Source organism: Nestor notabilis, unplaced genomic scaffold (assembly GCF_000696875.1).
Source record: "Nestor notabilis isolate BGI_N333 unplaced genomic scaffold, ASM69687v1 scaffold12000, whole genome shotgun sequence".
Lineage (NCBI taxonomy): Eukaryota > Metazoa > Chordata > Aves > Psittaciformes > Psittacidae > Nestor > Nestor notabilis.
In genome coordinates, this window is record NW_009909735.1 from 5,719 (window position 1) to 30,601 (window position 24,883).

Sequence of the window (24,883 nt, forward strand, 5' to 3'; positions counted from 1 at the left end):
AAGTTAAAGAGTACTGGTAAATGAATCTTTGATCACCTGTGTTTTGCCAGCAAAGATGGGACTGTTCAGAGCAGTGCCAGAGAACAAGATTGTTGACACGTTAGCCTGAATAGGAGTCAGGTGTGTTCTGTAGTCGAGTTGACAGAAATAAATAAGCCAGTTGGTGGAGTGGATAAGTAGTATGTTTTCCTCTCAAGATTGTTGAAGGGTAGTTCCAATGCATTGTGTGGTACAGGAATCTGCTGATAGAATGTCACCAGAGTATCAGCAATAGTGAAACAATATTTAATGTCTGACTCATGTCCTCATTTACCCCACCCCTCCCTGCCCCATGCAGCCTTGAAATGTAGCTAAAAAAATGTTGGAACTAACTGTAAGGTGTGTATTTTCCATTTTGTGCATCATTTTAAAAATCATTAAGGCAGTACTTCTTTAAAGGCAATAATCAGGATGGATGGTGTGCTGCTTACTCTTACTCAGTTTTAAAATGCTTTCATTGGTTTTTGTTTTGGCTGCTTGCATTTGCAAAATGTATACAAACTAAGTGGGGAAACATAAAATAATCAAGTACAAATGTTTTTCATAGGTATTTTTGAGCTGACTTCTTTCATCGAATACTAAGATTGGTAAAATCATGGATCTCTACGCCAGGGCTCAGGGCAACCGAATGAAACCAAGAATATCTGTGAAAAAGGTAATTATCTGCGTGCAGTAAAAAATGTTTTAGAACTTTCTGATCTTGGTTTCAACAGTCTAGTCATGAATCAAGTAAACTGGTGGGTTGGGGTTTTTGGGTATTTTTTTTTTTTTTGTATGTTTTAATTTTGGTTGCCTAACATTTCAAGGAGGCAAAAGAACTGCCTTTGTTTTATGCTTTGACATATTTAGCATAGTTGAATTGGGAGATAGAATAATTTAAGGAAGGGGTTCATGCCTTTGGCTTTACCTTTAGTTTTAAGGTGATATGATAAAATCATTATGTATTTGCTAAGATTTGCTTTGCTTATTATATTATGGAGTATAGCTTTTTATTTTGATTTTTCAAGTTTATATGTCATAAAATATATAGTGTTAATTGAAAAATTCAGTGAAGTCTGTGTTAGGGCGTACCATAATATCTTTATCTTCAGATCTTGGTTTCTTGACTGGCTTATCCTTGTGTTTACATGAACTTCTGGGCAGTACTTTGGTGAAAATATGTCTAGCGCTAATGAAAGCTGTTAGTGCTGGGTTTTTTTATTTTTAAACAGTATTTATGTGTTTGTTATTTTAAATTTTGTCACTTTAGCTTGGAGAACATAAATAGTAGTCCTTAAATTTTCTTGCAACTTCCGTAAGTGCTTTCTCAAGTGAAAGTTGCAGTTTACCCTGAAAGAACAAATTTATGCAATAATACTTCTTGAAGTAGTTGGATACAGAGTATTTTTCTAGGTCTTTCCAGGTTGCTAGTAAATTCTTTACTTGCAAGTGCGAGCAATGCTTAAGAGGAGAAACTGAGCAAAGAAGTATCTTGTCACATGAAAATGGCAATCTTTTATTCCATAAGTAGATTTTTGTTGTTTTAAGGGAACTGTGTCTGTGATACATGTCCTGTAGAAACTGCTTGAATGCAAAGGTAAGCATTATGAGACTGCCTGGCAGGTAAATGGTTGTTCTGGGTCTTGATATGGAATAACTGCCATACATTAAGCAGTTTGCAGTAATGGGTGATATTCTTTCACTGTAAGACAAATGCTGTAAGAACTTTTATTTTACTGGCTTATGAGAAATCTACAGCTCAAGGAGAGTTCTGTAACTACAGTAAAGTAATTTTGCATTCTTAACCTGAATATAAAGTGGATTTTAGAGGGTTTTTTTAGTCTGCCCTTTATTTGTTTTTCATCTTCAATTTAAGAAACAAAACAAACAAACCAACAAACTCCCCCTAGGTTTTTAGATCTTTGGGTTGCAAAACATCTTTCAGATAACAACAGTGGCCAGTGATTCCTTGCTGATTCTAATTTTTGTCTAACATACTAGCTCTGTGAACTGCTCTGTTAATTGCCAATGAGCATTCTGGACTGTGTGGTTCTAGGAACATGAATTTGACCCTTCTTGGTTGTATTGCAGAATTCCAGCCAGACTCCAGTGTTTTGGTCTGTGGCTGACTCCTCTTGATGTTTCCCTGAGAGGTGGTTATTTAGATTATAGTGTGAAACTTTGATTCTTTCTCACAGACCCAGACAGTAGGGTGGTCAGAATCACACTTGTGTTGATTCACAGCTTGCAGTCTGATTCGTGTCCTCTTTGTAATACTTAACAGGAGTTGTTGCAGTAGTAGGTCTTAAAAGTCAGTGCATGGCTGTGTATGCACATTTAAAGCCTAAGTTTCCATTTTTACAAAATGACTTCAAGGTATTTAGTCAATTTAAATCTTACAGCACATGAAATCAGGAAGAGCTGCTTTGTTACATGAGAGCACAGTAAATATTAAATACAACTCTCCAACACTGGACTTGATTTCTCTGCAGGTCATGGCACCTTACAGGTTTGTGGGTTGTTTGAAATGTTAGAGAGCAGTTGTTTAAACCAATTCATTAGCATAGAGTTTCCTCCAGTATACTGTAAAGGGTTCATAATGAATTCTTGGTTTTCTGGCCACAAAGGAGACAATGCAAAACTTTGAAGTGCTCATTTGAGCTAGGTTTTCATTGTTCAAGTCTGTCTCACTCTGTGCATGTTTGAGACTATTTGTGCTTTTCCCCTGCTATGACCTAGTAAGTTTGAAATCCGTGCTCACAACTGAAGTAGGATTTCTTGCAAGACATGTTACTTTAGAATTTTGTGAGGAAGAAATACACAGGCCTAGGAAGCAGAGCTTTATAGATTCCCTGGTTTTAGGTTTGGGTTTTTTTTGCCGCCCATATGTTAATGTTTATTGGAAGAAGTTGTACTATTTATACAAACAAATGGCATTCTTTTGTTGAAGATGACCTTTTGTCCTTACCTAAACTGAGATGATATTCTTGGGAACTTGCTGATTTTCAGTTTTTAATGGCATCTTTCTAGGCTGGAGCTTTGAGTGAACTTACTTTCATTGTTGTCTGTTGGATAGGAGGATTTCTCTGAAATTCAGGCCAGTCCTTTGCTGTCAAAAGCATAATTTTGGTAACAATTTGTAGAAGTTATTAAAGATAGTCTCACAATTAATGAGGAGAGATTAAAAAAACCCCCATCTGCTGTGGTTTCTAAGTCTTTTTGAACCACACTGCTGTAATATTAATACCAGACTGAAGCTGTTCAGAGCAAATTCACACCTATTTGTTCATGGATGTCATTGTTCTTCAGCCTAAATATTTTTTGTCTGTCCCTGATGTTCACCCTCATGATGTTTTTACAGTTGGTGATCTGTCCTCTGTTAGCCTTGGTTTTTGGAAACTCTGTAAACTAAGGTTTTAGTCTGCTTTTATATGAAAGCCTCTGCATTCCAGTGATTATCCTTTGTAGTCCTACTTTCTGTGCTTGTGAGTTAATCTTCTTTTTATATGTGGATGATACTGTATGTGCAATTACACAGGATGTCCTTCTCAGTGACTCTGATGTCAGTTCTTTCACTAAAGCATGTGTTCTGGGGTTATGTTTTCTATTTCCAGTGCTGTATCACATTGGCCATTCGTTGCTGTACCACAGTCAGGAAGTCAGCTCAGGTCTTTTATTTCCCAGCTTGTGAATTCACAAATCTCTTTTAAAGCTTGCTTTTTAGTTTTTAAGGACATAACTTTGTACTTCCTACAGTCACACAATGTGAGAGTATTTTAAAATGCAACTTCTTCTTGTATGATTTGCTATTCTTCCTATGAACTGGTGACACCTGCTTACTTGAATTATCATCAGATTTTATGTACATATTTGCTCCCCCCCCCCTTAAATTTATTAGCGGTGATGATGCTTGACTTTAGTCTCAAGGTAAATTTTGAGCTGGTTACTGGCTTACTGACCTAAATCTACTCTATCCTCAAAAAAAACCCACAAACCACCCCTTTGCAATCTTCATTTTGGCAAATGAAACAGCTTGTTCAGTAAACTCTTACTTTTTCTGGTTTTGTTACATCTTCAGATATTTCATTATTTTAGTGTAAATAATCTATGTCAGTCCAGATAGATAAGATCTTTTCTCTGTGTATGTATTATGCTGTTAATTTCCGTATCTTTATTCTTTTCATGTTCTGAACTTTTTAATGTTCATTAACAAAATACTAAAGCCATGCATCGCTTCCTTCCTCCTTTTTTAATGTGGATATTTTATCTCTTCAGTTATGTAGTGCCACCATCCGAGTGCTACCACACCTACATACAGTCTTGCATGCTGGTTCTTCCAGACCTGAGGGAGATTTTTCTAACTGTTGCATCTTTCTTCTTCTCCCACTTCCACTTAAAGATCTCCAAAATCTTGAATTTTCCTTCACCTCAGTAGTCCCTAATGAGATACTCCTGTTCTAGTTACCATCCTGGCTATCAGGGTGTTAAAAACTAGGGAAAAGTACTTGCTTATAGATAAGGTGTGTGATAATTTAATAGTTTGTAATGTTAGAAAACCTGACTACTAGAGAATAATGATGAGCCCTTCTCAAACTGGATCACTGCTGATCTGCAGAAGATTATCAGGTCACATTGTATGGGTATTTTTTCTCACTGTTTTGAGTGCTGATCAAATTATTGTAGAAGCTGAAAATGAGACATTTCAACATGCTTGTTTGTTTTCATGAATGGCTTTTGTATGAGATGAATGGAGGAGTTACTGGGGGAAGAGTCTTTGAGCAATATTGGTATTTGCAGCCACCTGTAAGTTTGGAAGATGCAGTGAATCAAAGGGAAGGACACTGTCAGCATACTTTGGAAAGTACAAGGATATATTACTAAAGTGTGGAGATAAATTGCAACTAAAAGTTGGGACAAAGGAATAGATTAAAATGGAAATTAGATGAACACTTAATTTCTTTCAAATTACCCAGTAACTGCCTAAAAGGAATTTTGAAGTAATTCAGCTGTTACTTTTCCATAAAAATGACTTTGACTGCATTAATGTCACTTGGCCTTGGCTGTCAAGAGTGATAATCTGAGCCTTGTTTGCTAACATTCTGAAATATATTTTGGTAATTTCAAGGAACCTGAAGTGAAGTTTCTGTTTTTGCCTCTGTCTATTCATTCTAGAAATCCTTTCCTAATTTTTAATTGCCATGAGCATGGTGACACTGGCCATGCTGTAATAATTTGGCTTCCCATGTAGTAGTACTTGATACCTTTTTTTAATTTATTTCCCCCCTACGGAGGGAAAGAAAATCTTTCTTGAGGTTTAGCTATAACACACAGGATCACTTTTTATCTTCAAGGGATTGTTTTTGCTGTGGGAGTATCAGAAATGCAAAACATTGACTAAATTTGGCTAACACTTCTGCTATTGTTTTAAGAAGCTGTGCAAAGTTGGACACACTGATTTCTCACTTCGTTTTAACAGGGTGGTCGGGTAGAGAATAAATGACTGGATGAACAGTTTTTAACCATATCATGATCTTATTTTCTTCTTAGCCTTACCACTTGCTAGAGAAGGTAATAAATTCGAAATAAAAAACAATAGGTTGCTAACTTCCTAAAACAAGTGAGAGGATATTGTCTTTTTTACAAGCTGAGTGAACCAGTTTTTGTTGTTGTTCTGTCATCTTGTGTTGTTCAGATTATCAGATACCAGTGCTGGTAATTCTTCTGTTCTGCTGCATGTTTGTTACACTGGGAGAAAGTCTTAGATTCTTAAGCCTTTTTTAGCCTTGTGTGGGTGCTTGCATATATTTACATGGGATTAAGTTGCAGTTGTCTCATATTCTTTAAGGAATGGGAAAGGATAATGTGTGTGGATTCTCTTCTGAAGTTTGTTTGTTTTCATCCCCTGTGTCTTTTAAAGCCACCTCCATTACTTTTCTTGGCTAAATTTGCTTTTCATCCTTTTTAAGGAAAAGCTGATGGAAAAGTTTCATGTAAAGGCTTTGATGAAAGGAATAGGTGGGGCTTAGATTTTTTTTTCTTGGATTCATCTGTTTCTTTTTTCCAAGTCTGTGTGTTCTCACCTTTTTTTTTTTTCTTTTTTATTTAATACAGAATGGTTAACTTTTGGAATACAAATATTGTTTGAAGAAAACAGCTGTTTCAGTTCCATGTCCTGAAATAAATATAAACTTAAAACCTGGTGATTTACATACAAAGTAATTTGACATAGTAGTTAAAGCAGGGAAATCTTAGTGGGCAGGGGATAGATGGGTGTATTCTGTATCCAAAACTGAAAATGTATTTCTTTTTTTCTTATATTTTTTTCATTGTTTTTCAGAGCTTTGGTGAAGGTGTACTACACTCTATGAAGTCACTGCTACACAGCAGAAAAGTGTTATGCAATGTATCAGCAGAAGAATGTCCAAATCAGGAAGAACAAGAAAATTTTATTGAGGTTTGACATAAACTGACGATTTGTATATATTTTGTGGCTATGATTTAGCTTGAAGCAGGGTAGTAAATGTGGACAATGGTGCAAGTTCCTGGCTGTAGAATCTGTAACCCCTGTTGAATTCCATCATGAATTCCATCTCTGTAGTCTAGAAAAGAGCTGTGACACTTCAAGATGGCATTTCTCTGCTTAGTAGGATTTGTGAAACTAAAAAACCAAAACATGTAAATGATTTTGTAGGACTTGTACAACTGGGCGTACTGCATTTGTGAGCACTCCTGTGATCAAGGTTTTACAAAGTAGCAGAATATTTGGATCCAGGTCTGAAGGTAAAAGTTAGTGATTGCTCTTGTTGGGCCAGTGCTCAGCACTAAAAGCTGAAGCCTTGATATTGCAAATGTAGACTTCATTTACATTAATACAGATGGGCCAAAAGCTGGACAAGGTCTGGAGAGAAGTAGATCCGGACAGAATGCAGGATTTTCTAGGTAAATCTCAAGCCATGAGGAGGAATGACTAGAGCTGTTTGAGTTACAAGACAAGTAGCAGCTTCTCCAAAGGGAAGAGAAGAAAGTAAGAAGCAATGTGTACCATATATCTCGTATTAAGTGTCTCAGAAGACTGCTGAGTGGTAGTTGACAGGCCTGATGAGCAGCTTAGAGGAGAGGATGACCTGAACTGGCCAGGTGGAGGAGCTGAGATGGAGAAATGAAGCAAAAAAAGAGTCAGGAAGTAGTTAGGGAAGACTGCTAATTGGAAAATGAGTAGCAGGAGGAAGAGGCAGATTGTGTGACCAGCAGAGATATGTTAGGATTTCCTGGGTAACACCAGGATTTTTGGGACTGGTTGGATGGTGAGGCTGTGATGTTTGGGGAGCTGGCAAGAAGCTGAATTTGTGGAAGATGAAGAGCTGTGACAGGTTAAAGGTAAAGAAGAAGAACTAAGCAGTGGAGGAGTAGGCAAAACCTTGCCTGTGTCTGTTCACACAGATCATGCTCTAGGATCTATGAAACCCTTCAAACAGTATCCCCTTCTTTTTTTTTTTTTTTTCTGACTTGTAGCAAATACCTGACACATACCTGGCAACAAGTTTTATATGCCTGTCATGGGGGTCCCTATGGAGAAAGATAGCTGACTATATTCAGTTACCTTATTGCCTCAAGCAATTAAGAGCCTTCTGGTTGAAATATAAGAGGGTCATATCCTGCCACAGAACAGGTATATTTTTCTTAATGAAAATATAATATGCAGAATAATGTTAAAAGAACATTATTAGGACTGCAAAGATAATAACTTAGACTTACAAAAAACAGAATTTAGGTTTTCTTGTACTATTTTGATTCTTTTCCTCTGTACCTGTGGGTTATAACATTCAAGTACAATGTCTCATACACTATTTTTAGTTTAAAGAAAAGACTTGTTTTACAGACTGTTTACCTTTCTGTCTTCCTGACCTACTCCCCAACAACCTTTGAACTAGTGTACTAACTTCAGACATGTTTGAGGTATTAGAAGTTAATTATTTTTCTGTGAAAACTGGAGTTTGGCCACAATGAAGAAATCTAACTCAGTGTTGTCACTGGGGCAAAAAAGTCAGACTCTGCAGTGGTGTAGTCTCTTTGGCAGCAGTTTGCTGGCCCATCAGTGTACATATGGACTGGTTGGCCTTCGTTTGTGTGAAGCTATGACTCCTGCATAATGCCCTATCTTGCACAATGAGTTATCCAATGGGAGAAGGAAAGGGTTGGGATCATTATCTTGAGGAAGAGGAAAGGGCATGTAAAAAGACAAGAGCAGGCACTCTCAAAAAAAAAAAAACCCAACAGCAAAAAACCCTAAAACCTCCCAAAATACTCTTCAGAGAAATATTTTTTAACATGTTTTTTAAAAAAGTCCTTTAAAGTGTTTAGTATTTTGCGTCTTCTGTGGAGCAATTCAGTTCATATTGTAGGCACTGTACAGATAAAAAGACATAGAAGCTGAAAGATGTCTTGCAGATGTAAGGTGTAAGAGTTGAAGGGCATGTTGCTGAGACAGGATCATTTTGTAGTTAACAGAGTGAATATGGTGTGGGAGACCTGCAATTTGTCTGGAGCTAATTGGAATGTTACTGTGAAGTATTGTTTCATTTAGTTTCGTCTGTGATGTCATAACTGGAATAAGGATAAGTGGATGTAAACAAGAACATCTTTTCTGGGGCACTGTAGCTTCCCAGCATGAGACCCCTTGAAATAAGTCAGAATTTTTCATATTTTAGTACGGTTTCAGTTTAAAAGAAATATTGGGTTTTGTTGGTTTTGGGTGTTTTTTTTTTCCAGTCACACATTGAAGTAATACGAAAACAAAATTCAAATACAGTTTGAAACCGAAGTGTTCTTCAGCCATTTCTTTTTCTAGCTCTGTGCCTTTCGGAGATTCTGTGTATGCACAAGCAAGTAGCTGAAGCAGTTAATAATAAGAGATGATAAACATAGTGATGTTCTTTGCTGTTTTTAAATTTGAGAACGAACTGACTACCTTGGAGTTGCTGCTACAAATTTAGCATGAGCTGTGACTTGAATTCATAAAACTCAGCCTTTGCAGAGTGCTCTGAAATATTTGAATCCAAGCCATATCAAAGTCCAGACATCAGTGGAAGCATTTAATCATTGTGCTTTATTCCATATCTGCAAAATGGAGGCAAAATATTTATTTTCTTACAATCTTGTTTTGAAAATAAATGCCTTGGGATTTTTGTGGAGCATGATTTGTTATTAGGGAAATACTAAGTGAGAACTGAGGAAATCTGACATGAAACAAAGTTTGAGTAGTGACTGACTCTTTGATCTGTTCATGTTGAGTGATACAAGACACCTGTAGAAAGAAGAGAGGGACAATATGTGACAAAATATCTCTCCTGTTCACAAGCACAGAAGCCTGAGAAAGCTGACATTTCCAATGTATTCCAGGTTCCTGAGCCTGATGACTTTTTTTTTTTTTTTTTTGAGGTTGAATATTTTAATTCTTTTACTTTGGGGGTTTGTCTACTTGGGTATTACATGCAGACATGTGACTTAAGTAATCTGTTCTGTTTTGGCCTTAAGCTAATCAATTTACATGGTAAATTGTATAATGTCTTGGCATTATGCTCTCTTCAGTATATCCAAATGTATTACAGTTTGCTAGCATGAATCATAGACAGATTTCATGGACAGATTTCAGACTGGAACTGTTTTATATATGTCCAGCCTGAAGCAAGGACAGATGAGCACTGATCTTTGCAAAATTGTGTTTGTTTATTCTAATGATGCTTTTATGTGTTGCTCAGTGTATACCAGCCAATAGGCCACTAGAAAAAATTCTACATAGTGGGTTTTAAATGTTGTATATGCTCTTTAGTTTGGTCTGAGATTTCACAAGTCAAATAGTATAACATTAACTATTTGTAACATAAGACTGTGCAGCTGTTTGAGCAAGCTATGCTACCTTAAGGTACGGGTTTTGTGGCAGTAGAATGAAGCTTTATGGTAAAGCCTGCTGAATTTTTAACTTTTCAGTACCTGCAGAGAACAAAGAAGTTCTTTTCTGTACTTCAATATACTCGTGTTTTTATTTTGCAGATTACATTTATAGGCTTTGCTGAAGAGATGGGTACTGCTCATTTGCAGGTACCGTATTTATCTATCTATCTATATTGCAAAATAATGTTCATCATGGTGACTTCTAAGTAGTATCTAGTTTTCTAGATGGAGGAATTTTGGCATTCAAGAAATGAAGTATATGTATCTTCAGCATTTTAAACCCTAAGTTTTAAATATCATCGAAAGGTTGAAAATAATTATTTTAATATGATAATCAGTGTTTATATTTATTTAAAATATTACATGGATCAATCTTTGTATTAAAGTGGTCTAGGACAGATTACCATTTTACTGAATTGACCAGTAGCTGTGAATTCCTTATGGGAGACCAAGAGTCAGTATTTAAGGTTATGCCTTAAGACACTATTCTGGAGAGTTAGGTGAAGAAATATTATTTTAAAAGGGGAAGTTTAGGAAACTAGTGGGGTTGTGCTGTGCCATTGTAAGACATTAAGGATTTAATCTTCCAGTGCATTTTACATATCAGTATAATCCATAACATATTTACAGTGTGATTAAACACCCCTACTCTGTTTAGATCTCGGTAGGTAAAGATTGCTGTAATAGTTTGCTGATGTTTAAAAATTAAAACCAGAAACTCTGAATCCGTTTGTGTTCAAAGTTGTATTAATGTTGCTAATAAATCAAATGTTAATAGTGCTAGACACTTCTTCAAGTATGGGCAAGAACTATGTGCTGTCTAGAGTTAGATAGGATTTAGAGAAAATTGGGCTGAATAAGTTTATGGAAACTTGCTTTGTACCATATGGATTGGTAGTGTTTAGATTGTTTAAAAAATTATAAATCTTTTATAGGCCTTTTCTATAGTAAGTAAATCTAAGTGTTACCCAAAAGCATGTTTAAACAAATTCTGGTTTTGTCCCTGGTTTTGTAACACTCTTCCAAGTACACTAAAAGCGTGTAGAGGTCTCTTGAGAACCATTATTAGCTGAGTTCAGTGTTCTCTTTTTTAGTTGTGTATCTTGTAGGATGTACAGCTGCTTTTCAATGCTTACGAGATTTTTCTGTGTGACTTCTTAGCCTCCTCTGGCCCATGAGGAACAATGGAATTTCTTTTGGTACAAGAGTGAACTGGAGATGAGTGTGAACTGAATTAAAGCTTGCTTACGTGAGCTTTATGTTTCAGATTAAGAGATTAAGTGGGCGATGGGGTAAGAAATGGGGGAGAAAAGGGAAGCTTGACCAAAATAAGCAGCTGTCACTATTTAGGGGGATATGAGATCAAAACCATTATCATTTACATGTTATTTTTTTCACTTTGTATTCTCAATGTGTTTGTATATTTAAATCAGGAACTGGCAGCTGTTTCTGTAGAGCTTCCAGATGTTCTGAAGTCGCTCCAGTTGTGCAGACTAAAAGAAAATGAGGTTATATTTCTAAAAGATGTAAAGAAAACACTGGCAAAACCTTCTGTCATCAAGCATCAGGTAAAAATTTTTTTTGTTGAGTGTTTTAATTGCAGAAACGGCATATTTGGCTTCAGAAAGAGCTTTGTCATATCACACTTTGTCTTGCTTTTGTTTTTTGGCCATTTTGGCCACAGTGGTATTAATGTTTTTGTGTTTCTGTGTTTTTTTTTCAGAATGAATGCTAGAAAATATCAAAATAAACTTGGTGTTTTCAAGTGTAACAAATACTTAATTATGTTGCTGATCCCATGCTTCTGCTAGGCTATAGTCTTTTACACTGACAAGATGAGATTTGTCAAGTTACCCATCTCTGCTCTTTTCAGATACAGCTTTCATCCTCGCAGACTTTCTTCCTGAAAAGGAGGTGCCAAAAAATATAATGTCAGGTGTTTGTAAAACTCAGTGGGCTCTTTCCGAAGTAAAAATTATTTACAATTATAAATGCCGTTAATTATATCATTTCCATTATTTTCAATATTATTTCCATTATTGTTATGTTAATTGTATTATTTCCTGTTATAAATCTTGTTAAAGCAAACTTCTTAAAGCCATATTTACTAATAATGCATGTTAAATTCAATTATGTTGTATATAGCTAAAAAATACCATGAAGAAACAAGTATCTTATAAACTGAAGTACTATTCAGTATAAACATGCTTTGAAATACTGTCTTTCTCTACAGATTTTTAACATACATTCTTTAATAGATTCTTGAATACATATTATGAGGGTTGTATTCACAACCCCTTTTTTGTTTATTTCATTGCAGTGATTTATTCAGAATGCAGAAGTTACAGCAAGTGATTTTAACTATCACTGAACATGAACGATTCCCTTCATTTTCTTACCTTTAAAATATCTGGAAATAGTTTCCTATTCATAAAAATGCATGGAAGGAATCTTTTCCTGCTCCTGACAGTTGAAATAATTCTAAGATTGTTATGTTTGTTTTCTTGTTGCTTTGTTTTCCAAGAATCAGCTTCCTGAAGTGTTCTGTATGATGAGACTATCTCCTTCATTCCCAAGGATCAAAGTTGACTATATATTTACCTTGCTGAGCAAGTATACTACAGGCATAAGATATGCCGTGGAAATAAACTCATCACAAAACCAGCAGACAGAGACATCCCATGGAGAAGACGATGACACTAATCAGTCAGTTTCTTCAATTGAGGATGATTTTGTCACTGCTTTCGAACACTTAGATGAAGATGAGCCTTCAAAGACACAAAGTGCGGATAAGTTTTTGCATGCTGGTGACTTGTAGAAATTATTTAAAATTTAGGCTGTGGCTATTTCATAAGTATAAATAAAAATTTTTTTACATTACTAATGTTTTGTAAAGGGATATTATGCAATTGAAAATTTAATTTTCACAAAGGTTTATCAACTTGTAAACCAAAAATTCTAATACCAGTGTTGGATCAGATCAAATAGAATCTCATTCTACTTTGTGAGCTAAAAAATACATGACTGTGTCAGTGACTAGATTATGATAATAGGATTTAAAAAAAAAAAATGAGTAAAGTTTGCTTTAATTATGAAAGGTCAGCTAGCATTTCACTACAATAACAAGCCCAGCAATTACCATGAAAATCTGTCCCCAGTTTTCTGTAGTTCTGTGGAAATTCTTGGTTTTAAAGCAATTTCCCCCCCCCCCCCCTTCTTTTTTTTTCAATTCAGGTACATGCAGCTTCACTCCTCAAAACCATCGAGATGCTGCTTCACAGACCATCCCCGCTCAATGTTTAGAAGCTGTTAACTCAAAGATCCTTGTGGGTTCTGCACGTCGAAAGTCATCTGCCAGATCTTCTGCTCTGATTGATATTTTGGGGCTTAAGGAACGGTCCTCAGTAAAAAATTCAGTTACAACCTCGATTTCTGATCCTTGGATACAAAGAAGTTTCTATAAGCCATATAATCCTTCTGATCAAGGAGTTAATTTTTTATGTAAAACATTGTTTTCTTCCTCTCCAGCTGAATCCTCTGAGTCAGATTGCTCCAGCCCAAGCCCCATCATCTTCTTAGATGAAGAAGGGTATCAAAAAAGCTTGAAGGCAAAACTCCAACTGCCAAAAATTCCAGTAGTGAAAGATGGTATAGAGGATTCAGACTCAGAAGTAAGTGAATTTTTTGATAGTTTTGATCGGTTTGATGAGCTGGAACAAGCCTTGGAAAACTCTTGTCAAGTTATTAGGGATCCCATCCTAGGGAATCCCTCCCAGAAAAGGAGGACTGCACATGAACAATTGTCTTCTGCAAGCATTTCAATGAATCCTCAGAGATTCAAGTTTGATCGTCCCACTCTCCCAGCCAATGTAAAGAAGCCAACTCCTCGTAAACCAGAATCACCCTATAGCAGCGTCTTTGATGTCCCAGATTCCCCTCGCCCGGTTAAAACATCAGGGGAAGAGAATGGAGGCTTTTTCAGCCCTATTCGATCATCGGCTTTCAGTCCATTAGGGAGCTGTGGGTCTTCAGAATGTTTATGTCGAATTAATCTTGGTGGAGATGAGACAGATCAAAATGATGATGATGCAGTTTATGATAGTTATTCAGCATATGCTGATAGTGTTTCCTGTGAAATACTGGGTTCTGTTTTTCATTCTGAGTCCTCATCAGATCAAGTATGTTCAGGAAATTATTCGAAAGAGGAAAAAGGTCAAGCTGCTGATCTCAAAACTAGTAAGGAGTCAGATAAACAAGCAAAATCTAAGCATAAGTCATTAATGATTAGAGATAGCATTCAAAAATTTGCAACTGAATTAGTTGAAAAAAGTTTTGGCAGTGCATTTAAAGATCTGCAAAAAGGCGTTTCTTCGTGCACCAGTGCACTTTGTCATTTGGCTGCTAGGTTGACTTCTTCAGTCTTTCAAATGGCTTTTTACGAGATTGGAAGACGTAGGGCAATCTCCCTGAAGGAGCGTGCCATTAATGGCATAGCAAACTTTTTGGTGAGCGAAGCTATAACTGGTGCTTTGAAAGAACTGCGGCATGTAAAGAAACAAATATTTACCAACACGGTTGCACGGTTTGCAGCAGACCTTGCTGAAGAGCTTGTATTCGAAGGAATCATGGAAGTATGCCAGTTTTCGTATCCGTCGACACCTACAGCTGCACAGCCTTCATCATTTGACTATGAAGACAAAGTGGTAAGATCGTATGCCAAAGATTTATCTGAATCTGTCATTCAAGAGGCTTTTATTGAACTATCCCAGGTTGATGTGACCTTCACAACACAAGCAGCCATTAGTGTTTCCATGGATAACATTAAATATGTGAGTGCAGAAAGTATGTTAGAGTCAACACGGACTTCCACAGTTTTTCCTAATTTTAATGATCAGGTAGCACTGAAGCCAACCCAAGATTCCAAGAAGGAATATACAGTACAACAAGCTCTGTTTTGCACCTCTGGTGTTGTAAGTTCAATACCTGTGCCCTTAGCTGGAAGAGCTCTTTGTCAAAATCAGGTTTCCTCTGATGCTTATAAAGCAAAAATATCCACTGGATTAAATTCCGATGACAGTATGAAAATATGCAAAGACTCCACTCATCCATGTTTCACAAGCAGAAAGAGAGAAGATGAAGTCACTTCTTTCCGAAATATTTACCTAACTTCAGATCGCAGTCACAGTACTGAAAGTACTCCATCACTCTTATATAACCAAAATGATACCAAACAAACAAATAACAGATCTGGAATGAACAGTAATTCAGAAGTAACAAGTGGTTCGAAAGGTATTAACACTTTCTCTGGAACTATGGTAGATATGATAGTAAATGAAGCTTATGAAGCCATAACCTCATCTAGAGTAACAAAAGCAGTAGAAGAGTATACAGATTTTTTTACAAGAAGAATAGATAAAAAACCTTATGTGCAATGTATTGGCGAAGATCTCCCCAAGAATATGTTTGCAGATCACTTGGCCAAGTATGTAATCAAACAATCTGTGGGTGAAAGTAAAACTGTGTTATGCAACACTGGTGGGAATTTAGCATGTAATGTGAGCTCACAGACTTGTGCAGATACCAGTAGAAAAGAACAGTGTGTGATAAAGAAGCAAGAGGCTGAGAAAAAAAGTAATGTTTCTGTAACTGTGGAACAGCAACAGATGCCTTTAAATAATCCATGTAAATTTCTTGTTACTCCAGCAGATTCTGTCCAGAGTTTTTCAGAATCTAAAGATTCTTGGCAGGAACAGAAAGGACACAGGTTTTCTTCAAAATCGCCACCAACTTGTTCTGCTGTGACTTTTGCTAGGCATGTTCTAGAGAACTTTACTGACACAGGAAGCTGCTCAGTAGCATGCTTAAACAAGCCCTTGAAACCCTATGATACTCAAAAACCATCATCAGGATCTTTGACTTACAGGCAGGCTGATTGTTTTCTGCATGCAAATGGCTTTTCCTCAGTGATGCTTGGCAGTGAAGATGCTTTGCAGATGGAAGATAAATCGGGTCTCAAAGATGGAAATACTTGTGTAATGCCTGATACACCCCCACCAACTCCTTTAGTACCATGTCAAGGTAGTTCTGAAAGAAACCTAAGAAAACTGTCTAAGAAACTCAAGGGAGAATTAGCAAAGGAATTCGCACCTGCAACACCACCTTCTACACCGTACAATCCATCCATTGCTGGTTTGTCTGAAACTGAACATGACTCTTTGGAAAACGAGGAATTTATGCTGAAACTCATGCGGTCACTTTCTGAAGAAGTGGAAAGCAGTGAAGATGAAGATCATTCTGAAATGCCTGCTGAGAAAGAGGAGTGTTCAGAAAAAACAATTCAGTATGCAGATTGCTTAGCTAGCCATATAATTTCAATAGCCACTGAAATGGCTGCATCCCATTTAGATGGTAAAACAAATGGAAGAGAAGCTGGTAGGCAGGTTCAGTTAGGTATGCAGAACAAAAGATGTGGCTATACTATGTTTACAAATCTCCCAGATGAGACGTGCAATTCTTTATGGAATTATGCAGGTGATATGGCAGGAAGAGTTATCAATGAGGCCAAGGAAATAGTGAAATCAAGGCATTGTAAACTCTGGAGATTGAAGCGGGTTAACTGTCCCGTGGATTGTCTTTATCTGAGAAGAGGGGATAAAGACTGTGGAGCAAAAGAACAGCGCAGTCCAGTGCAGGACCAGTGGCTGGGGGAGAGAGATTCATCTGTACTTCCTTTACCACAAGGTTCAGGCATGGCAGGTTTGACTTCCAAGTACCCAAGCTGTGAAAGTGTGACTGACGAATATGCAGATCATATTATTCGAGTTTTGAAAAGAGAAGGTGGTAATGCTGAATTGTTAATGGATCAGTATGCCAGCAGGCTTGCTTACAGGTCTATCAAATCAGGCTTACAGCAAGCTGCTAGAAAAAACAAGTTGAGATACAACAGAAAGACATTTCCTGGGCAAAATACACAGGTAAATGATAAGCTGGAGCTGATCAAAGTGGTGAATAAAGATGCAGTACATCAAGTGAAAAGCAGCATTCATCGCTGTGAAGACCAAACATGGGAAAGGGGTATTGGCGCACAGAGAACAGAATGTACAGAGTTGTTACAGTTTTCAGAATCCCTTGCTCGCAGTATCACTTGGGATGTCAGGAAGAAACTGAAAATGTCGGGAACATGCTTGCCAAAGTCTTTAACAGATTCCTGTCTGTATAAAAGGACTGAATTTGATGAAGTCACAGGGGATCTCATTAAAACAAGATTTTCTAGGACGTTTCTTCCTTTCTCTCCAGATCATAAACTGTATCACAGTACAGGCAGTTTAAATGAAAACTGCTACAGTGAAGGCATAATTCAGGCTATAGAACAGTATGCTAGGAAAGTAGCAGATGATACTCTGGAAATGAGTTTACAGTCAGCTGTTCTCCATGTGGCTGAAAACAGAAAGAATGGAGATAGGCTCTCATATGCTGAGAAACTGTCTCCTTTTTCTGGAACTGTCTGTAGCTGCTGCAGTATGAAGGAACATCGGTACTGTACAGAAAGTACACCTCATCACCTGCCCCTGCAAGAGTCCTCCATTCCAGTGAGACATTTTCTTCATTCTGGGTTAGGTGGTGCCTGTCAAAAATCAAGAGTGTTTCAGCTTGATATTCCTAAAATACACGTTGATGTTGAGCAGAAGACAGCGTTTGCTGACAAGGGGGCTACTGCAGCCATAGAGAAAGCAGGAGGAGAGCTGAGTTACACAAGTCTGACAGCTGACAGCGGTATTGGACAAGATGGAGTCAGTTTTGCTGAAAGCCTTACTACTGAAATAATTACATCAGCTATGACTAATATTGGTCAGGCAGTTAACATAAGGTAATAATAATTTTCTTTTATTTGCTGCATTCTGTACTAGAAAAAGAGGGATTGTTAATACAAATATGTGCTCAGAAGGAATTTTTATTTTTTAAATGTTTTTTAGAAATACTTTGTTTTGGATGTTTTCTTTTTATTCTTCTGGTGGTATTTCAGTGGTTTAGAACTAGAAGAAGATTACTTTTTTATACATGTGGGAGATTGAAACCAAGATTTCTATATATATCTGCATGGATATGTTCCAGTAGGTGACTAATAAGTGGAACTTTTTATTTCAGCTTAAAATAATCTTTAGACACAGGTTGCCCAGAGAAATTGTGGTAGCCCCATCCCTGGCAGTGTTCAAGGCCAGGCTGGATGGGGCTTTGAGCAACCTGGTCTAGTGGAAGGTGTCCCTGCCCATGGCAGAGGGGTTGGAACTAGATGATGTCTGGGTTGGAAGGGACATTAAACAATTCTGTGGTTCTGTGAAATACAGTTATTTTTACCTATAGTAAAAATGACAGAATCCAGGTTTGTTTCCTACCTGTATTTCCTCTTGTGTGCTAAAAAAAAATAGTAATTATTTTGCTTTTGTCAGTAGGACCAACATTCGGTACTGGCCAAACTAGCCATTGCTTTATAGTATGCAGGCTTTATTTTGATTATGGCTGGATTGTGATAGGGGAAAAAACCCACATCCCCTTACTTGAAGAAAAAACAACTTACTAAAATACACTTTAGCTTACAAAATATTAATACAGTAGGCAAGGAACTGGCTTTCAAATTCCTGTGTATTTAGCAAAGGCTAATATTCTGTTTCGTTTAATAAGCTTATAAATAGGAAATATGTGCCCCAATAACCCTGCGGCAAACAGCAACTGTTTCGTAAAGCCGAATGTGCAATGATCAGAGTGACCTGAAATCTCCTCCTCTTAAGGTCCAAAAGCAATCTTTATCATGTTATGTTTTTCCAATTTATAGTGGTGTTTATTTTCCTATCTTTTTTGTGAATGAGAATTCCTCACTGTAGCTACAGGGGTTTTTTCCTGGCTTCCAGAAGGGCACCATGATGAATAATAAAATTGATTTTTATATATTCAATGGTTTAAGGCCATAGTGGGACTGAACTGAATATTTCAAGGTTTAATATGAAGCACATGCATACTAACCTCATGTAAGTGCTCAGAAGATGTGTATAATGGCTCTCAGCACAACAGGGTTGAGTCTTTACTCTGTGACAAAGAAAGTAATGTATTTTTTCACTTTGTTTCTGAATTACTTAAAATGCAATTTAAAGATTCCAGTTAGCATATGACAGCAATAAAATGCAGGTTCAAACTGATACTGCTAATAAGGAGGTGATACTAGGGGTTTACTATGACAAAATCTATAAATGTTTCTTGCATTGTCATCTAATGTATGGAATGTAATGCATATGTTTCCTGAGAAACTGCCTTGTGTGGTGAAAAGAATTGCTGCTAATGCTGGTATAATGTAAATAAAATGGGGGTGGAAGAGGGGGAGAGTCACCTTTGTATTACCCAGTTGGGTTCTGACTCAAGCTACATGTTTGTCTGCATGAATTTGTGTTCGCAGTAGCAAAATGTTACCAGTGATGTGGTTAAGTTTGGCTTTTTAATAGTGAATGTTGGAGTGGCTGCTTGCTATGGTGGTAGAAGGATGATACTTTTCTTGAACTTTCTACCTCTTCACCTGTACGTAGATAATCCCAACTTGCTCATAAAAGTTAGTTCATAACTGCATGTTCTCACATTGAAACTTCTTTTAAATGGATCATTTGAAGTGTCTTCTGAAGACCACCTTTCATTGACCGTACTTGCTTGATTGTTTTTTGGATAAAAAATTTAAATTTATTTCCTGAGGGGAAGGTCCTGTACAAGTCATGCGTAGTAACTCTTTCTTGAAGCAGGAAGACCTTTGTAGGAAATGGAATCCTAAAATTCCAAACACCAGTGCAAACTTCGGCAGTTTGCCTACAGTAGTGGGCCACCTAGCTGGTTGTACCAAAAGCAGGTAGGGGCAAATAGCCAAACTCTCCTATGGTGAACAAGTTCAAAAATGGTAAGTTTTCTGTTTGAACAGTGTACCTTGGTATACAAAAAATCTTCCAAATGAGAGAGTTATTTGTGCCTTTCCCTTTGTCTTCTAGTGAAAGAATTCCAAATAACAGTCCCTGACCTAAGCTTGTTAAAATTGCAAATACATTTGGTTGTTCCATTTCTTGTGTTGAGAATAGGGTACAAATCACCCCACCCCCCTTTTTCTTTTTTTTCTTGGAATTTAATGTGTTTGAAATGGTGTTAAATTGCAGTAAATGAACTAACACAGATTGGCATGAAACACAGTGATGTTTTTGTCTTAAATTTTTGTTTAGCTCTGCTGGAAGAGAAGGATTTCACTCTGTTGAATCTATTGTTAGCCAGCAGATGAGTCTTAGTATTGGTGATGATAGCACTGGGAGTTGGTCCAATCTAAGTTTTGAAGATGAACATCCTGATGAGAGCAGCAGTTTTCTTCACCTCAGTGACAGGTGAGTTAGTATAGTTAAACAGTTACCTTGACATCAGATAACTTGGCATCAAGTGGTTTTCTCCTGGGGCTTGGGGAAGAAGATATTATTTTGTCTTCAACACACAAAGTTTTTTATTAAAAATGGCTCTAATATTATGTTTGTGTTTTCTTACAAAATGTTGTTGCCCAGGAGTGTCCCTACTATACACTCTAAACCATGTGGAGTATACATTGTCACTGATGTCAAGGAGTCAACATCAAGTAAAACTGTTCATATATAATTTAGGTATTAGCAAAAGATGCAGGTATTTTTAAACACAGCCACCATGTGTTAAATACAATTTAAATGTACTGTTGAGCTTGGAAATACTAAAACTTAATCATTGAGAATGTTTTTATGTAAATTCATCTATTCTTGAAAGCAAGTAATATGAGCTTAATTTGCACGAGGACCTTTAACATAGGTTTTTCTTTCTTGGGACTTTAACTTATAAGCTGTTGTAACTGATACTGGTGGAGTATTTATGTACTAACCGTGAGCTTACAGGTGTGTAATACTGGAACTTACCTGTTAAGGGTAGTAACTTTTTCCACAGAGCTTCTCTCAGTACTTCCCCTGGCTGATGGAAAACTAACAAAGATTAAAATGGGAACTGTAAAATCCTGCAGTGTCTCTCCCTGTTGCCGGGGAAAATTACATGGAGAGCTATGGCCTGAGTTTCTATATAAGGAATATATAAGGAATGAGTAAATTTAGGATTTTTATAATTGATATATCACTTATGTTATACCACTTACATTGTTGTAAAAAGTTCAGCATTTTTGTTGAACAATAGCAGAAATGGGGGAGAGCCTTTTTCTTTTTAGTTAGTACTTCCAGCATCACTGAAATTAAAGAAAATATGGGACATATGCTTTATGTAATGTACAGATAGGTTATTTGGCACAGAGTGAAACTGCTTGCTTAAATGTCTGCAATATTTTTTGTTTTGCTTAACTAAATATTTTAATCAAACCACTACTGTAATTTGTCACTTGCACAACTGAATAATTTTGTGAGAAAATACATTGCCTTAAAGTTATTGTAATGAAACATATCTGTTGAATGAGTGAAAATGAGTTAGCTGTGCATGATGAAATTTAGGATATCAGGAAGATTATTCGGCATATTGGCAGTTAGAAATACTGAATAACATATAGGTCAGTTGATGCTGGGTTAAAAAAAAGTATAAAAAAATTGCTTTAGTGCCCATGTTTTATTTGTTGTTTACTTATCATCCCCAAAACATATTTAAATGAAAATGAGGTGATTTCTATAATGTGCAAGAAAATCTGTGCCTCATTAGGCGAGGAATGACATTAATTAGCATTTTACTTAGAGAACGGAGGCATAATTTGAATAGTATTATGCTGACAGAAGAAAATGTCATGTGCTAGCTGGTCAGCTAGTTGCACAAAACTAGGTGTGGATCAGTAGGAGCACGTGTATTCATTTGTGTTGCTGAGGTTTAGCAGAGACAGGATCTGGGGTTACTGCCCTGAGTAAAAAGATAAGGGGTGAGGGTAGACCTGTAATAAAAGAAAATTCAGCAATAACACCCTTGTGTGATTTGACCTCAGCTGGCAGCTAAGCCCCAACACAGCTGCGGGCTCACTCCACCATGGGATGGGGGAATCAGAAGAGTAGAAGTGAGAAAACTTGTGGGCTGAGGTAAGAGAGTTTAATAGCATAGAGTGAAAGCTGCACATGCAAACAAAACCAAGGAATTCATTCACCACTTCCCATGGGCAGGCAGGTGTTCAGCATCTCCAGGAAAGCAGGGCTTCATCATGTTTAATGAGTACTTGGGAAGACAAACACCATTACTCTGAATGTCCTGCCTTCCCTTGGTCTTCCTGTTTTTTCTTAGCATTATATGCTTAGCATGACACCATACGGTATGGAATATCCCTTGGGTCAGCTGGGGTCAGCTGTTCCTGGCCATGTCCTCTCCAACTCCTTGTGCACCCCAGCCTACTCACTGGTGGGGTGGTGTGAGGAGCAGAAAAGGCCTTGACTCTATGTAATAAGCATTGCTCAGCAACAAAAACGTCCTTGTGTTATCAACACTGTTTTAGCACAAATCCAAAACACAGGCCTATATCAGCTACTGTAAAGAAATTTAATTCTACACCAGCCAAAACCAGCACAACCGTTTGTGGAAAAGTTAAAATCTTCTAAGGAAATAAAAAATTGCATGTCAGTGATGAAGATTTGTTGCTTTTATTTCCTTTTTTTACCATAGACTGTTTTTATTAAACAGGAAAATGCCATTCAGTCATAGAGGGGGCATTGATTTATGTTGAACATTTGGGGGTTTGGTGTTTTTTGGTTTTGTTTTTTTTTTTTTTTGGTTTTGTTTGGTTTTTTTTTTTCTTTTTTTTTTTTTTTTTTTGTTTTTTGTTCCCCCTCCTCCTCCCCCCTCTTATGGTTAGGACCGTCTGTTTAGAAAAGTACTATGCTGATTATATGTAAACCATGTCAATTTGAAACATTTAAATGTACTGTCAGGTAGCATTGCTCCCCTGGCAGCTATTTCTTAATGCAGGTAGCTTCCTTATGTCTAAGAATCTGTCAGCAGATGCTTGTACCATCTTTGAGGTACTAGGCATCATTAGACCAATTTGTTTGTAGTGCTGGTACAATATAATTAAGTGGTGTAGTAGACATTAAGCAAGTTTTGCTCTCCCTTCCCCCAGTACTTCCCAGGCTGTTTGCAGTAGTCAGTGCATACTGGTATTTGAGACTCCTTGAGCTGACATTTTGAAATTATCTTCATAATAATAAACCTAGAGATTCCATTAGTGATAGTTGAAATTGTTTTGGAACATGGGATCATAATCCCTAGAAAACAACACAAGAATACAAGCTCCACTGGTCCAGTACAATTTACCTTGCTTTGCTTTACTTCAGGGGGAAAAAAAGACATTTTTTTTGTAGTAGCTCTGTTGAAACAGTACATGCCCTCTGCGTCTCAGATCGATATAAAAATTGTACTTCAGTGGTTCACGAAGGATTAAACTGTGTGTAAACAAGAGACCAAGACAATTTGGAAGGAATTATCAAAGCATGATCTCTGCGGTTCCATTTGAATGGAAATAGGAATGAAAGTTCTTTAGCGGTCTTGGTAAAGTTGGTTATGCAGGGGAATAGTTTTATCTTCTGCTTCACGTAACTAATGTTAGCGACTTAGATTTAGAAATAACATAGTCTTAAGGTTTCTCTATACGTAATGTATAAGTATGGGCATAGACAGAGGCTTTTCTGTTGGGTGAATCAGAGCATCTAGGTTAGCTTACAATTGAGAGCAGAGGCTTCTTGCCTTTGACTGTACGTACGTAACACAGAATCTCAAAGCAGATTATCTGAGTTACAGTTCCCATATATACGGTATATATGTAATATCTTTTTGGTATTGTTTTTCCTGATCTATAAATCCCCCCTATTTTTAAACGATCAAGCTTGTAGAACAATTTCACAATTCAATAAAAAAAAATTCTTCTAAGTATTTCTTCTTATCAGGCTGTTGGAGATCACTACTGCATTTTTGGAATGAGATGGGAGGGTCCTATTTGTGCAGTTGTCTTCACAATGTATAATTTTATGAATTCTTAGTCCTTAAGCAAATATTATAGCTGTAATCCATATTCCTGTGAGTAATCATATTGAAATTGTTGAGCTTGTATAAATAGCGAGCAATGTGCTTAGACCTGAGGACAGAATTACTGCTAGCCCTGATCTGGAAAATTAATGAGTGCAAATGAATGCTTCCACCTGTGTACTGAAACTTACCAGTTTTGCCTTATTGTGCACATTGCTGCCTTGAATAGCACTGGCAATCATGTTCGTACTCTGTTCCAGCAAACGTGTTCGGGAAGTTTCAGTGCTTTTTCATTAAGTGTCTTGACAAAACAGCTCTAAGGAAAATGAAGGTTGTAGTTTGAGCTATTGTTCTTTTCTAGTTCAGCTGTGTTCTCTTCTTCTCCTGGCAGTAATGGTAACAGCAGTAGCTGGAGCAGTCTTGGTTTAGAAGGGGATATGTATGAGGAGAATTTATCCTTTCCAACATCAGACAGGTTGGTTGAGTTGAGAAATATAAACCAGATGGGTTCCTCATAATTAATGCATGAAATCATCATTTCGAAAAATAAAAATACATTGCATTTTTTTTCGTGCTGATAAATTATTCACACTCTTCTCACGTAATCACAATATGATTTTTTCATTAATTAATCGATACTGAATGGTTAAATTTTGCTGTGCTAAACTGATGAATGTGTTCTGCTTGCAAAATGAAAGGTCCCTTTTGTGCATGTTCTTGCTTGCAGTTTTACAAGTCTTTAGATTTACTTTTCCATGCCAACTAGAGCTTGCTTCCTACAGGATTTCTGATTTTTCCTTTAGCTTGTGGAAACTTTCAAAATTGCTTGGTAGTTGATTTTGGTAGAACACTTACAACTTAGAGCTTTGAATAACCTATACCTGTGACATAA

At 36.9% G+C, this 24,883-nt stretch overlaps 1 protein-coding gene across 1 annotated transcript in view; it reads left to right on the top strand.

The window, feature by feature from the left end:
* Nucleotides 1-634: 634 nt before the first annotated feature.
* AKAP11 (A kinase (PRKA) anchor protein 11) overlaps nt 635-24,883 on the top strand; it is a 32,737-nt gene continuing 8,488 nt past the window's right edge. Inside the window, exons 1-8 of the mRNA XM_010021249.1 lie at nt 635-694; nt 6,356-6,472; nt 10,069-10,116; nt 11,403-11,537; nt 12,494-12,776; nt 13,204-17,836; nt 20,214-20,369; nt 24,383-24,466. Coding sequence (XP_010019551.1) covers nt 635-694; nt 6,356-6,472; nt 10,069-10,116; nt 11,403-11,537; nt 12,494-12,776; nt 13,204-17,836; nt 20,214-20,369; nt 24,383-24,466 — 5,516 coding nt within the window. The remainder of the gene's footprint in view (nt 695-6,355; nt 6,473-10,068; nt 10,117-11,402; nt 11,538-12,493; nt 12,777-13,203; nt 17,837-20,213; nt 20,370-24,382; nt 24,467-24,883) is intronic.